Source organism: Stenella coeruleoalba, assembly GCF_951394435.1.
Source record: "Stenella coeruleoalba genome assembly, chromosome: 3".
Classification (NCBI taxonomy): Eukaryota; Metazoa; Chordata; class Mammalia; order Artiodactyla; family Delphinidae; genus Stenella; species Stenella coeruleoalba.
In genome coordinates, this window is record NC_137148.1 from 108,885,967 (window position 1) to 108,898,690 (window position 12,724).

At 39.1% G+C, this 12,724-nt stretch overlaps 1 protein-coding gene across 1 annotated transcript in view; it reads right to left on the reverse strand.

Annotated features, from left to right (window-relative positions):
• MEIKIN (meiotic kinetochore factor) overlaps positions 1-8,482 on the reverse strand; it is a 127,991-nt gene extending 119,509 nt beyond the window's left edge. Inside the window, exons 1-3 of the mRNA XM_079918641.1 lie at positions 8,082-8,482; positions 7,585-7,672; positions 5,826-5,886 (exon numbers count right to left, since the gene is read on the reverse strand). Of these exons, the coding sequence (XP_079774767.1) occupies positions 5,826-5,886; positions 7,585-7,672; positions 8,082-8,434 (502 nt within the window). The 5' untranslated portion in view covers positions 8,435-8,482. The remainder of the gene's footprint in view (positions 1-5,825; positions 5,887-7,584; positions 7,673-8,081) is intronic.
• Between the last annotated feature and the right edge of the window lie 4,242 nt (positions 8,483-12,724).

Consider the following 12,724-nt stretch of genomic DNA (forward strand, 5'->3'; position numbering starts at 1 on the left):
TTAAAAAAGTCAAATAGTTCTACAAGGCTTTTATCAAAAACCTCTTGTTTCATAACCCCCATAATGAAACAACTGTTTTCAACCCTATTAACTCTATTGTTTCTTTTAATATCTTCCTTTATATTTTTAAATTAAATGTATTCAATGATTCTATCATTATGACTGCTTAAATATATTTAGAGCTGAGCCATGTACTATGAGCTATATTATTTATATCGCCTTTTTGCTACAAGTTTTTGTTTTTCCTTTGAGTTATTGATAACCTAATTTTTAATTAGTTTTCTAAGCACCCATTTCATCCCAACTTTTTGCAAAAGTGTAAATTTCCTCTCAAAAAATTTTTTAAATGCCACGTTATCTATCAGTTCTTTTCTTTTCTTTCCTTCCTTCCTCCTTCCCTGCCTCTCTCTCTCTCCTCCTCTTTCTTTCCTTCTTTTTGTTTTTCTCTTTTTTAAAAAAATATTGCTACTGGAGATCTCAATATACTTGCTCAAATTTGGACTGGTTATCCTCTAGACATGCTGCACACATGTATTCCTGGGATTTCCCTTTACCATGATCCTAAGAAATTCTTTCACATATTTTATGTATTAGAGCCTCTGACTTCTGGATCTCATGATTTCTTCTTTATTGATTTACTTTCTGGTTTTGCTGGAGTATCTTCTTCATTTCCTGAGAAAAGGTGCATGGAAGACCTGTCTAAAAAATTTCTTTATACTATCTTCACACTTGAGTGATTGTTTAGCTGAGTACAGAATTCTAGACCAGTATATTTTAAAAACTGATTGCATTTTTTAGTGTCTGACAGATTTAAACCTCACTGCTCCATGTTCCCCTTCTGCCCCACATCGGTACAAGCTGATAAGCCCTGGTGCTCCATCTTCTGGCAACGCCAGCCAAGTTAAAACCTCACCCCAGCCCCACCCTCTAACCACCTAAAAACCCCAACACAGTCTCCTTTCCCTGCTCTCTCAAGCCATTTTCAGTCCTGCTCAGGAGACACCCTCCTCTCTAGAAGGCTTCATCATATCAGTAATAAACCTTTCCATACCCTCCTGTTATGTGAATGGCATCATTAACCTTGAAATTGGAAACAAATTTTGGGTGGGAATCTATCCTGTCCCTGGAAAACTGAAGGACTTCTCTCTTTATCCTGAGGATTTTTATATTACATAACGTTGTGCCCTGGTGTGGGTCTTTTTCATTCATTGTGATGGGCAGTTGGTGTGCTCTTTCAATATGTACACTCATAACCATTTTTAATTTTAGAAAAATTTCCAGTTTTATGTGTTTAATAATTAATTCCCTTTCTGTTTACTTTATAATATCTGGAACTACTATTTTTCAGATGTTAGAATGCCTAGACTCAGCTTATAATTATTTTTCTTTTTAAAATAGCAGCTTTATTGAAATACAATTCATATTCCATAAATCTCAATCTTTTAAAGTATACAATTCGGTGGTTTTCTAGTATACTCATAGAGTTGGGTCACTACTATTTCTATCTTTTATCTTCTCTTTAATGTCTGTTCAACTTTTGGAATATTTCCTTAAATTCATTACCCAATCCTTCATAGAATGTTTTCCTAATTCTATGTTACTATTTTTTAATAATTCTTTTTGTTCTCTGAATGCTCCTTTTTATAGTAGCCTGCACTTGTTTCATGGACACACTTTTTCATCATCCTGAGGATAATAATGTAAATATGGCTTAGAAGTTTTTTTCTTTGCATTGTCTCTGTCCTTCAGGTTTCTTTTTATTTGGTATCTAACTTTTATTTTAAGTATTTTCTTTAAATGCCTGGTAATTCTTGAATGTTTAAGAATGAGGCACTAGGACTCCCCTGGTGGCACAGTGGTTAAGAATCCGCCTGCCAATACAGGGGACATGGGTTTGAGCCCTGGTCTGGGAAGGTCCCACATGCCGCATAGTAATTAAGCCTGTGAGCCACAACTACTGAGCCTGCGCTCTACAGCCTATGAGCCACAACTACTGAGCCTGCATGCCACAACTACTGAAGCCCACACACCTAGAGCCAGTGCTCCACAATGAGAAGCTACCGCAATGAGAAGCTCGCGCACTGCAACGAAGAGTAGCCCCTGCTCGCCACCAACTAGAGAAAGCCCGTGCGCAGCAACGAAGACCCAGTGCAGCCAAAAATAAATAAATATTTTTTTAAAAAAAAGAATGAGGCAACTAAATAGCAGTTGGAAACTCTGGATTCATAAGTGGGGTTTAGGAAGTAGTGGGCTTTACTGAAGGGTATTTGGACAGGGACCAGGTCATTACTGCCAGATAATAGGTCTCTTCCAAAAGAGGAATCCTCCAGTCCCTTAACTGGGGTGTATTTTCCTGAGTGGGGTAAGGAGTCTGGGGTAAGTAAACAGACTTTAGTTAATTCCCTTCCCTCCTCCTCCCACCACCTCGCACTGCTAGTTTTCAATACAGCACCCCTGCCCTCAGCAGTACTGAGCATCCCTGTGTCCAGACCCTTTGCTTCAATGTCTCTGGACTGCCATGGTGGGAAAAAGAGTAGCTGCCTGGCTACATAGTGTTGGGGAAGGGATCACAGCATCTAATTGCTACTTTTGTGTGTGTGTGTGTGGTACGCGGGCCTCTCACTGTTGTGGCCTCTCCCGTTGCGGAGCACAGGCTCCAGACACGCAGGCTCAGCGGCCATGGCTCACGGGCCCAGCCGCTCCGTGGCATGTGGGATCTTCCCAGACCGGGGCACGAACCTGTGTCCCCTGCATCGGCAGGCAGACTCTCAACCACTGTGCCACCAGGTAAGCCCATCTAATTGCTACTTTTAAGGATTTCCAAAAATCCTATTTTCAACATTAACTCTATCTATTCCTTCAGGAGTATGTGATTCCTCTAATTTCTGAAACTTCAGCTTGCCTCAGTTTGCTTCTTGGTTTGTTCTAGGTATCTAGGTTTCAGCTTTTTTTTTTTTTCTGTCTGTTAGGCCTATTATAATTTATTCATCTACATTCCAGATTCCAAACTTTTGCTGATTATTTCTTGTCAGCTGAGGTCTCCTTTTCTCTATGTTGTGGATTCATGCCTTTTTTAATGCCTTTATTGGTATTTTAGTGAGGTGTCAGAAGGGAGAAGTAAACATATGTTCAATCCTTCATATTAAATATGAAATCCTGAGTTAATTTTCATCATGTTGCAAAATTACTAGATTCCAAGACAGAATTAAAACAAGTAATTATATGTTAAATAGAATTCTGTGGGCTGCTCAAAACCTAACCATTTATATTTTATTATAGTATAAAGTACTCTAGGTCTCAAATATCAATCAACAAATGAACTCAGAATACAACCAGTTTGTTAATTAGAGACAGTCTATTTTCTAACTCCTCATACCTTTCACACATCAATTTGATAAAGCTAGTAACCAAAGACATTTATCATATATTTAAACTACAATTTTAAAAAATACTGATTATGGTAAAATTGTTTATTTCCTCTAAATAGAGTAGAAAACTCATTCAACAAGCATTTCAAACTATTTTATGTCCCAAGAATGGAATAGGAAGATAAAAGATACTGCTTATTTTCAATAGCTTTAGAGCGTAGAGGAACAAAAACAATTATACTGCTGTTTTGAGTCCTATGACAGTGCCATAGAATTACCAGGATAGAACAACTCATCTAGAAAGAGAGAAGAGCAGTCAGGAGAGGCTTCCCAGTAGAGATAGCACCTGAATCTATTTTTGAAGAACTAGCAGAAGTTAACCAGCCAAAGAGGCGAGAAGAAGAAGGAGGGAAAAGCATTTGTTGAGAACCTCCCATGCTCTTTTGCACTATAGTTTAAGAAAATTCCTCTATTCTATTTTCTAGCTAGCTAATTTAATTTTCAGCTGAATACATCTCAGTATTAGGTTAATTTCTTGTTTTAAAATTTGATGATATTTTTAGTTTCCAGGGACTATAATTTTTTTTATAGCAGCCTGTTATATTATGGATTCAACGGCCTCTTGTCTCTAAAGAGATATTTAAAGTTTTCTACCATTTCCCTCAGGTGTTAATTCTTTTGTTTGTTGCATTTGTGGCCTCTCTTCCATGGCACTGATTTTCTTCAAAGATTTGACTGTTTCTGATTGTTCATATCTCTATTTGAGAATCTGTTTGTATGGCACAGAGTATAAATTCTGAAACAACAACCTACCTCTGGAGATTTTAGAAGAGTGATGAGACATTCTTGGAACTTACGGTCTAGGTGGGATGTCCTCCTGTATTTTCCAAGTATTGTAGGTTACATGGGGACACTGCCCTATTTGGCTAGTATCCACACTGGAAGTCTCTTATATCAGAATTCCCACTTCAGAGAGCCATAATGTATCTTCTTCCTGGGCTTAGCAACCATAAGCATAATCTATATTTTTAACTTTTTTGCCCCTCTGCTCTCTGTGTGGCAATCTGGAGTTACTTCAGACTCCCTTCTGCTTCTCACTCCAGTTCCAACATTGACCCTAAAGAGCCAAAGGGAAGACTTAGTTCACTTTGCTTGGCAGTAATTCCTAGGGTTTTGACCTGGCAGCAGGCACTGGGAGCTGCCAGTGTTTCCAGTGTAAGAAGGGGATGAGAAGGGTGACAGGTCATACAGTGCCAGAATGTAGTGCTTAATCCACCACCTTGACAACTCCTTCAGGGTCCCATCTATTACAGTGTTCTGCATTTATTGACCAAGTGTTTTGAGTTAAGTGCATCTCCAGAGCTATTCTTACCTCTGCAGTGGTTTTTCTCTGCTCTTCATTTATTCATCAGCTGGATCTCATCTGTTTTTAAGAATTCCTCAGTATTTTTGGTGTGGTAATGGCATCCTTTCTTGTTTTCAAAAATAACTTCAATTACACCAAACTTCTATCAGTAGCCCTCCATATCCAACTGCCTATTTGACATTACTACTTAGACATCTTAAACACACCCATAACTTATTAAAAAGAGAATTTATGACCTTTCCCTCAAACAAGGTTTTTTCAGTGAATGCTACCACCTTATACTCAGTTATGCAAGCCAGAAACACGTGTCATCTTTGATACCTCCATCTTCTTCACTCTTCATTTGCCAAATTCTGTCAATTTCATTTCCTACAACAGCCATAAGATATGCCCACTTCTTTCCATTTCCAATGTCATCCCATAGTACAAAGAGCCATCATTCCTCCCCTTAACTACTGCGATAGCCTCCCAACTGGTCTATTTACATCTACTCCTACTTTTTTCCATACTGTAGCTAATACGATCATATCATTCTGTATTTAAAAAACTTCAGTGGCTTCCTGCTGCTCCAAAGATAAACATCAGTATCTTTGGCATGGCCTATAAGGCTATGCAAAGCCTCAGTTTGTCCAACCTTGTCTTATTATCACACTTCCTCCTCTCTACTTCAGCCACACTGGCCTTCTTTCAGTTCACTGTACACAAAATGCTCAGTCCCACGTTAGGGTCTTTGCACATGCTGTTCCTTCTGCCTGGATTTCTCTTTATTCACCTCTCTTTATAGTTCAGCTCTTCTTTTTTTCAGATCTCAATTAAATTGCCATTCCCTCATGGAAGTCTTCCCTAATCTCTTCAACTGAATTCAGTTACACTCAAGTTAACCTCACTTTTGTAGCACTTATCTCAATTATAATTTACTGGTGTGTGCTTGAAGGCTTTGAGGATGAAGTCTACAGCACAGGCCGAAGGATTCAACTTGGACCAGGAGAAAGACATCTCTTCCACTGAGATGGGAAGATAAGGCAGAGATACAAATGGATGCTTATATTTGTAAGAAAGCAAGTTGAAGAAGTTCACATTGCCAGTCTTACCTGATACTCGTTCACTATTTGATAAACTACGATCAACCTGGAGGTCATCTGTCACTGACTCCTATGTGAAATAAGAATTAAAGATATAACACCAATTATGAGATGGAATATTTTTATATTATAATATTATAACACATTGATTTGGTTATTTCAAAAATGCAAAACTAATATCAACTTTGTATATCAGTTTCATATGTAATACATTCTTTCAGCTTATTGATACAGATGTAGTCTTATATTTAATATTAAATCTTAAAATATAATATTATGGACATATCTAGGGAGTCAACAATATACTAGTCAACTAACTATTGTGGGATAAACCAGCAACTAGAAAATAAAGATGAATATTTTTCTGACACCGTAAGTAGGAAAGAATTTTTTCCCTCTAAATATGAAAGCAAAATAAATCAAAAGAAAATGATTGATAAATAAGTCTAAAATACCAAAAATAAAATTAAAGGCAAACAAATGTGGAAATATTTGTAACATGTGTGTGTAAAAGTACAACAATCTTCAATATATAATGAATAAATATTCCACCAAAATATCACACAAATGGCCAATAAAATGAGGAAAAATATCAACCTTACTAGCATTCAAAGAAATGGAAAGTAAAACAACATGCTACTTTTCATCTATCAAATATCTATCTATCGATCGATAAGTAGATAGATAGATATTTTAAGTTTCAGATAAGATGGTGCCAACTGGCCAACATGAATCAAAACTTTAAATATAATCCAACCCTTGACCCACTGCAACGTATTTGTCTTAGGATATCAATCTGAGGTACACACAAAAAATTTCTGTGGTAGGATATCTACTGATATCTAAAACAGCAAAACCTTAGAAACAATCTCAATCTCCCAACCACAGATAAATAGTTATACAAATTATAGTATACCTATGTATAAGACAAAGCACTATGCAGACACTAAAAACCATATTTTTGAAGATTACTTAATGTTAGAGGAATTTACACAATAAGATAATTTGTAAAAAAAATTTTAAAGGCACAGAAAAAAGGAATGGAAGGAAAAGTACAAAACTTAAAAGAAACTGATTAAACATTTTTTTGCATAGTCTGAATAATCTATTAGGGACACTTAACACTTAAAATCTGGGGAAAAGCCTTTTTTAAAAAAATGCCTTTTGTTAAAACTGCCCTCCGCCAAAAAACATGTCAAAGAGAAATACGCAAGCTAAAATGCTGGACTGTGACTATCCAATTTAATGCTAACGTCAGATGAGTCACAAGCAATTTTTAAAATCTGAATTTCTCTAAACTACTGCTACACATGTTTAAAATACTGTACAGAATCCACACTAAATACAGTAGATCAGGAAGTTATATAATATTCTAATGATAATGAATCCTCTGTTTCTAACTATTAATGCAAAGTCAAATGAGAAAACATGAAAATGGCTTTGAAATGTTTAAGTGCTACCAAACATTAGAGAATTACTAAGAAACACTTTATATCTGTCACACAGAAAATCAGCCAGTAATGAATATTTCTTAAATTTTTGTCAAAGGAAAGAAAAAACAAAAATGCATGGCTATGAGTCTACCAGAATCATTAATTCAAGGCCCTGTCTGAAGATACAGCATCAATGTTTATAAAAACACTAGAAAGCTATGTAGTCTCTATCGAACAAAGACCATATTGTATTTTCATATAAGACCAGAGGTTCATCAGGCACCACTGGTCTCTACCCTAAGCTTATCCAAGGACCATAGGAGAAACATACATACACTCAATGGAGCAATCTTCTCATCCTGGGCTTCTTCACTAGTGCTATTTTCATGCAGGCTTTTCTCTCCTGTACCTCTTAACTGAGTGCTAACAAAAAAACAACACAATTAGTTTGCACCGTCTGGACTTGGCTCTCCACGTCCCTGATCACTATTCACACTGTTATCATCTGAAAAGCTCTGTGGAAACATAATTAACAAGAAGTAAGGAACACAGTAGGTGAATTGTATCAATAACCAATTGATGCCACGAATGCTTTCCCGGAGGTTTTCTCTCACTTGCTTTTAGGCAACTTGGTAAAACTTTTTTTTTTTTTAATATTTTTAATATTTGACTCTTTCCTAAGTCAAATTTCTGGCTCTGTGTTCGGAGAACAGCGAAATCAGAGCACACTATTTTCTTCACTGACTCTTACAATGAGAGGCTATTAGGAGAAAATCAGGATTGAAATTTTGAGGTGGCCAGAGGCATGGGGCTGTTACTTGTGGATACGCACCTCGGTGGCCCAGAGCTGCTACCTCCCAGCCGACTCCGCTCTGATTTCTCTGTGATTCTCTGCAAACCGCGCGTTTTGCCACTTCTTTTCAGGCCTAAGAGAGGATGACATGCTTCAGGGAAAAAGCCTTGGAGGCCTGCCCGCGGGCCTCGGAGGTCCCTGGGGCTTAGGCCCAGCCCACCCCGTGTCCCACTCCGTAGGCCAGCCACACGGCGCTTACAGTGGGCAGACAGCTTCCGGCCGGGCCCTGACGGGGCCTCCGCCTTAGCCAGGGCACCTAGATCTGGCGTTGGGGTTAGGTTGAGCCTATGGCTGGCCCGCTTTTTGCGTGTACAGACCCGTAGTGACCACATTGCCACCCCACCGCCAGGCCTCGGAGGGCTCTTGGCCCTCGAAGGCCTGTCTCGTCTTCTTCCTGAGGAACCGAGCTACGCCGGAGGGAACCAGCGTTCAGGCCTGGCCTGCGGGGCAGCCCGAGAGGGATGAAAGACGTGAAAAAAAAACAACAGGCCCACAGCGCCAACCCCCACACTGGTCTGGAAACACCGCCTCACTCCCGCCTTTTTATCTCCGAGGAGTCACGCGGTGGCTTCTGGGAAGACACGGTGAAGTGGCAGTGCCCCGCCCTCCTGGAGGCGTAGCGCCAGGGAACTTGGTGGTGGACGGGGGGCGGGGGCCTGGACCTTGGACTCTAGGCACAGGCTCCCTCGCCTCGTGCTGAAGGGAAAATTAATGGAAAAAGACTTTTCATCGTCCAGGAGGTTGTTCTTTTGCTTTGCATTTTCTCATTAGTCTGATGGGCCCAACACCTGGTACTGATGCCTGGGCCGCTCTCCTTAGCAACATTACCAGGAAGGCCATGGTAATGGAGTTTGAAGTCTCTTAGCACATGGAGTCTAGCTGGGGGTCAGCCTGACTCAGTGCAGGAAGGTCAGAGAGGAATGAAAGCACGTTATGGTGACGGGGAGTGTCCTCCTGAGTGTCCACTGGCCTTCAGCGCCTGGGGCCACCAATTTACTGGGGGCGGGCATGGTACTTGAGAGTCTAACCAGGCATTAGAAGAGCTTAGGTTCCAGGAGGTTTCTTCTCAGGGACAAGCAGAATCCCTTAGCCCCTGCCTAGAAGCTACCTCCTGGACATCTCTGGGCAGCCTTGTGGTTAAGGTAGTGAGTTCCACAAGGGATGCCCTCCTAGTGCCCTGAGGCTCAGCTCTTTTGCTCTGCCCAAAGGAAGTAACATAGGAATGACCACTCATTCTCTCCATACACCCAGGTTGAACCATCTGGCTGCATCTGATAAACGTATTGTGCCTATAATAACAATCTTCTTATTTTAAAAAAATGTCATTTCACAACATTAAAAAATGCTGTTTGTACAGATGAAATTAGAAAAACACAAAGACTTTTTCTGTGATGCTCCAATATTGTCTGTAAATATAGCACACATATAGCCACAATATTTTCATAATAAAATCACTGAATTTTTTATTCAAAATCTGCTCATAGAAAGTCACTTATTAATAATTAAAACAATCACTAATTAATCATTAGACTTAACTTTGTAAAGAACAGAGGGTAGGCATTCTTACCTGATTAGATATAGTGCTTTGAGTCACTGAATCACTACTTACTTAGCACCTTACTCTCTGTTAGGCATTGTGGTAGGTCCTGGGGATACAGAAGTGAATTAGAAATGGTTCTTCAATCAAGGATCTCACAGTTTTTTTGCAGTATAAAGCAGTTATCGTATTTCAACATCTTCTCTTTAGTCACATCCATAATATGCTGACAGGCAGTCTCTAGTTTACAAGCCAGGTCTCCAGGCTCCCTTCTTGCCCTTTGGAGAATGTTGTGAAAAAAAAAACTTGGAGCTCTTAAATGACCTTTGGGAGGTATAGATCCTGGGATGCCCTAGACCTAGAAATGGAAGAAACATTGAAAAAGGAAAACAGCTTAAAGCAAAAGTTGATCTGCCCTTTGGTGGCCCTATTCTCTAGAACTGTCTCTCTATACTGAATTACATTCACTGAAGTGCCATCAAGTCAAGGTTTATGGGAGTTAATTGCCTAGGGTTTCAAAACTGGAAATAACCTTTGGTGTGATTCCTTGAGCCAAAAGGGTCCTTAGAGATGATCTTGCTGTCCCCTCAATTCGAAGCTGAGCAAACCACAACGTAGGAGGCTCATTATGACAGGTGGTTGACCTAGGTGGCATGGATCTCCTGACATTTGGCTAGTGTGCTTGCCATGCTCCCACTCCTCCTAACACATGGCTGGGAAAGGGATGGGGGGAACAAGGAAAAGAGCTCGAAGCCCTAAGTAGCAAGGGGAGGGGAAGGGACTACATACAGACTTGCAATTTAAAGTTTCACCTACCCAGCCCATAAAAGGGGAATGAAATGTGTCCCCTACAAAAGGGTGAGGTAGGGCAGAGATATCTCAACTCAATCACCTGTCTCCCTCCACTCCGTTCTCAAATACACAAATGCCAGTGCAAGCATTCAGCCATGAGTGTTAAACTGAACATCTTCCATTTCCCTGTTGTATTGCTTCCATATCTACACTCAGAATTCTTTCAGTGTTTCAGTTCAGTCATGTGGTTTTGACTAGATTGGAACAGTCATGGAGATGCTAACTTCCATGGGAAAAGAAAATCCAAATTTTTAATAGATTGCTGAAGAAAGCTTTTGGGAAAACCGCCAGTTCATGGGTTTAGCATTCCCTGGAGCCGAGAGGAAATCTTTCTGAATACCGTTTTCTTATCAAGTGACTCCCCCACCCCCCAGCCCCAAGAGGCTTCATTTGTGGCACCATCCACAGGCTTTAGGGTCCAACTGAAAATCGGCTTATTTTTGCTTAGTTGACAGGATTGGGGAAAAAATAACAGTGATAGATGAAAAGTATCTTTAGGTATTGCAGTCTTAATGCTATGCAACATATGTAAAAGGGCCAAGGGGATTATAGACATTTCTTGAGCATCCACTATGGGCCAGACCTTCTGCAGCCCCAGGCAACTCACAGTCTTAGTGAGAGTGGGGCAAAGGGACAATCAACCATGCAACCATGTGGGAAGCTTCTTAGAGAAAAAGATAGTTGAACTGAGTTTTAAGATATGAATGATAGGAATTAGGGGGATTAAAGGAAAGGGTATTCTATGAAAAGGGGACCTAAAAGCATGATGCTTTTAGGGCACTGCAAAAAGTAGTTGGTATGATTGAAGCCAATACTCTATGGAGGAAGGGCTGGAGAAGAGATGCTGGGCCTTGTGTGCTGAAGCAGGGAGTCTGAACTTTATCCTGGATACTGTGGAATAATAAGCAGGAGAGTGGCACGACCAGATTTTCAATTTAGAAAGATTCCCCTGACTGAAATGTGGATGGTGAAATTTGAGGAAGCTGGGGTGGAAACAGGAAGACTAATTTTAAAAGCAGTGTAATATTCCAGACAAGAGAAGAGAGTGGCCCCAACTACACTAAAAGCTGTGAAAATAGAGAGGAGTAGATGGTAGCAAATATATGGCAGAATCTGCATAATTTAGACATGGCAGAATGTACAATTTTAAGAAAGTGTACCGCTGTGTATGGGTAAAAGATATTATGGAAATACTGTTTAAGGACCATCATGATGGAAAATTTGAATACAATTTTTTGTTCTTTTAAAAATATAAAAATGAAGTAAATACAGGACACATTTGGTAATAGCAAATGTGCAAGGAAAAGGATAGGTTCTCTGGGGGGGCCATAAGTGTTTAGAGTTTGGGGACCCTTATAGAGGACGTAGAGTATGCTGACTAGTGATATAGCTTGATACAGTGTTTACCATAAGCACTATGATCTATGATCACCAAGTATACTAACATCAGGGGATTATGCTAAATAAATATTATAAAATAGTAATTATAAGCAACTTTGAGAAACAAAAAATCTTTATTTTTTACAAATGTTTTCATAAATGCATTTTATATTTGATATGCATGCTACTATAACAAAGCAACTAAAAATATAATTACAGTTAAAATAACTTTATGCATATTTAAAAGGTAATTTTTTAATCTCCTCAATTTTTAAAAATTGAAAGTAGAATAAGCAGTTCTTGCAAAAATATCCATTGCCCTCCATGCAATTTTTGCAATGACTTAACAAGGAAAATAAAAATAATCAGTCAAATGAATGCTTAAAAGCCACTGTCACCTCATGAAAACCTTTTGTTTGGGACCAAGTTTAGAAATGCTCGTGTTCCAGGTAGTATATATCTATTGCCTCTGGGTTATAACCATTCATGTGTTCTAACTGAAGAGTTTCTCATTAGGGCTTTGTCCTCACGTGAATGCTAATTCCATTCTTACTGCAGTTAACTGTAGATTCACAGAAAGGACTGTGTAGCATACTTGAGAGAAAATTCAGACTACCAGGATCATTTTTTCTTTTCATGTATATGCTTCCTTAAAATAGAAATAGGCAAGAAAATACAGCAACTTAGCTCATATAGTTTATCAATTTTATATATGATTTTCCATTCTTTTTTTCCTGAGATATGAAGCAAGTTTGTAAGTGGTCTGTTTTCATGCAAAAATACATTTTTCCATTCTTTACATTCATTTCACAGTATTTTGTATTCTAAGTAACTATATCACATTTGTGCTTTA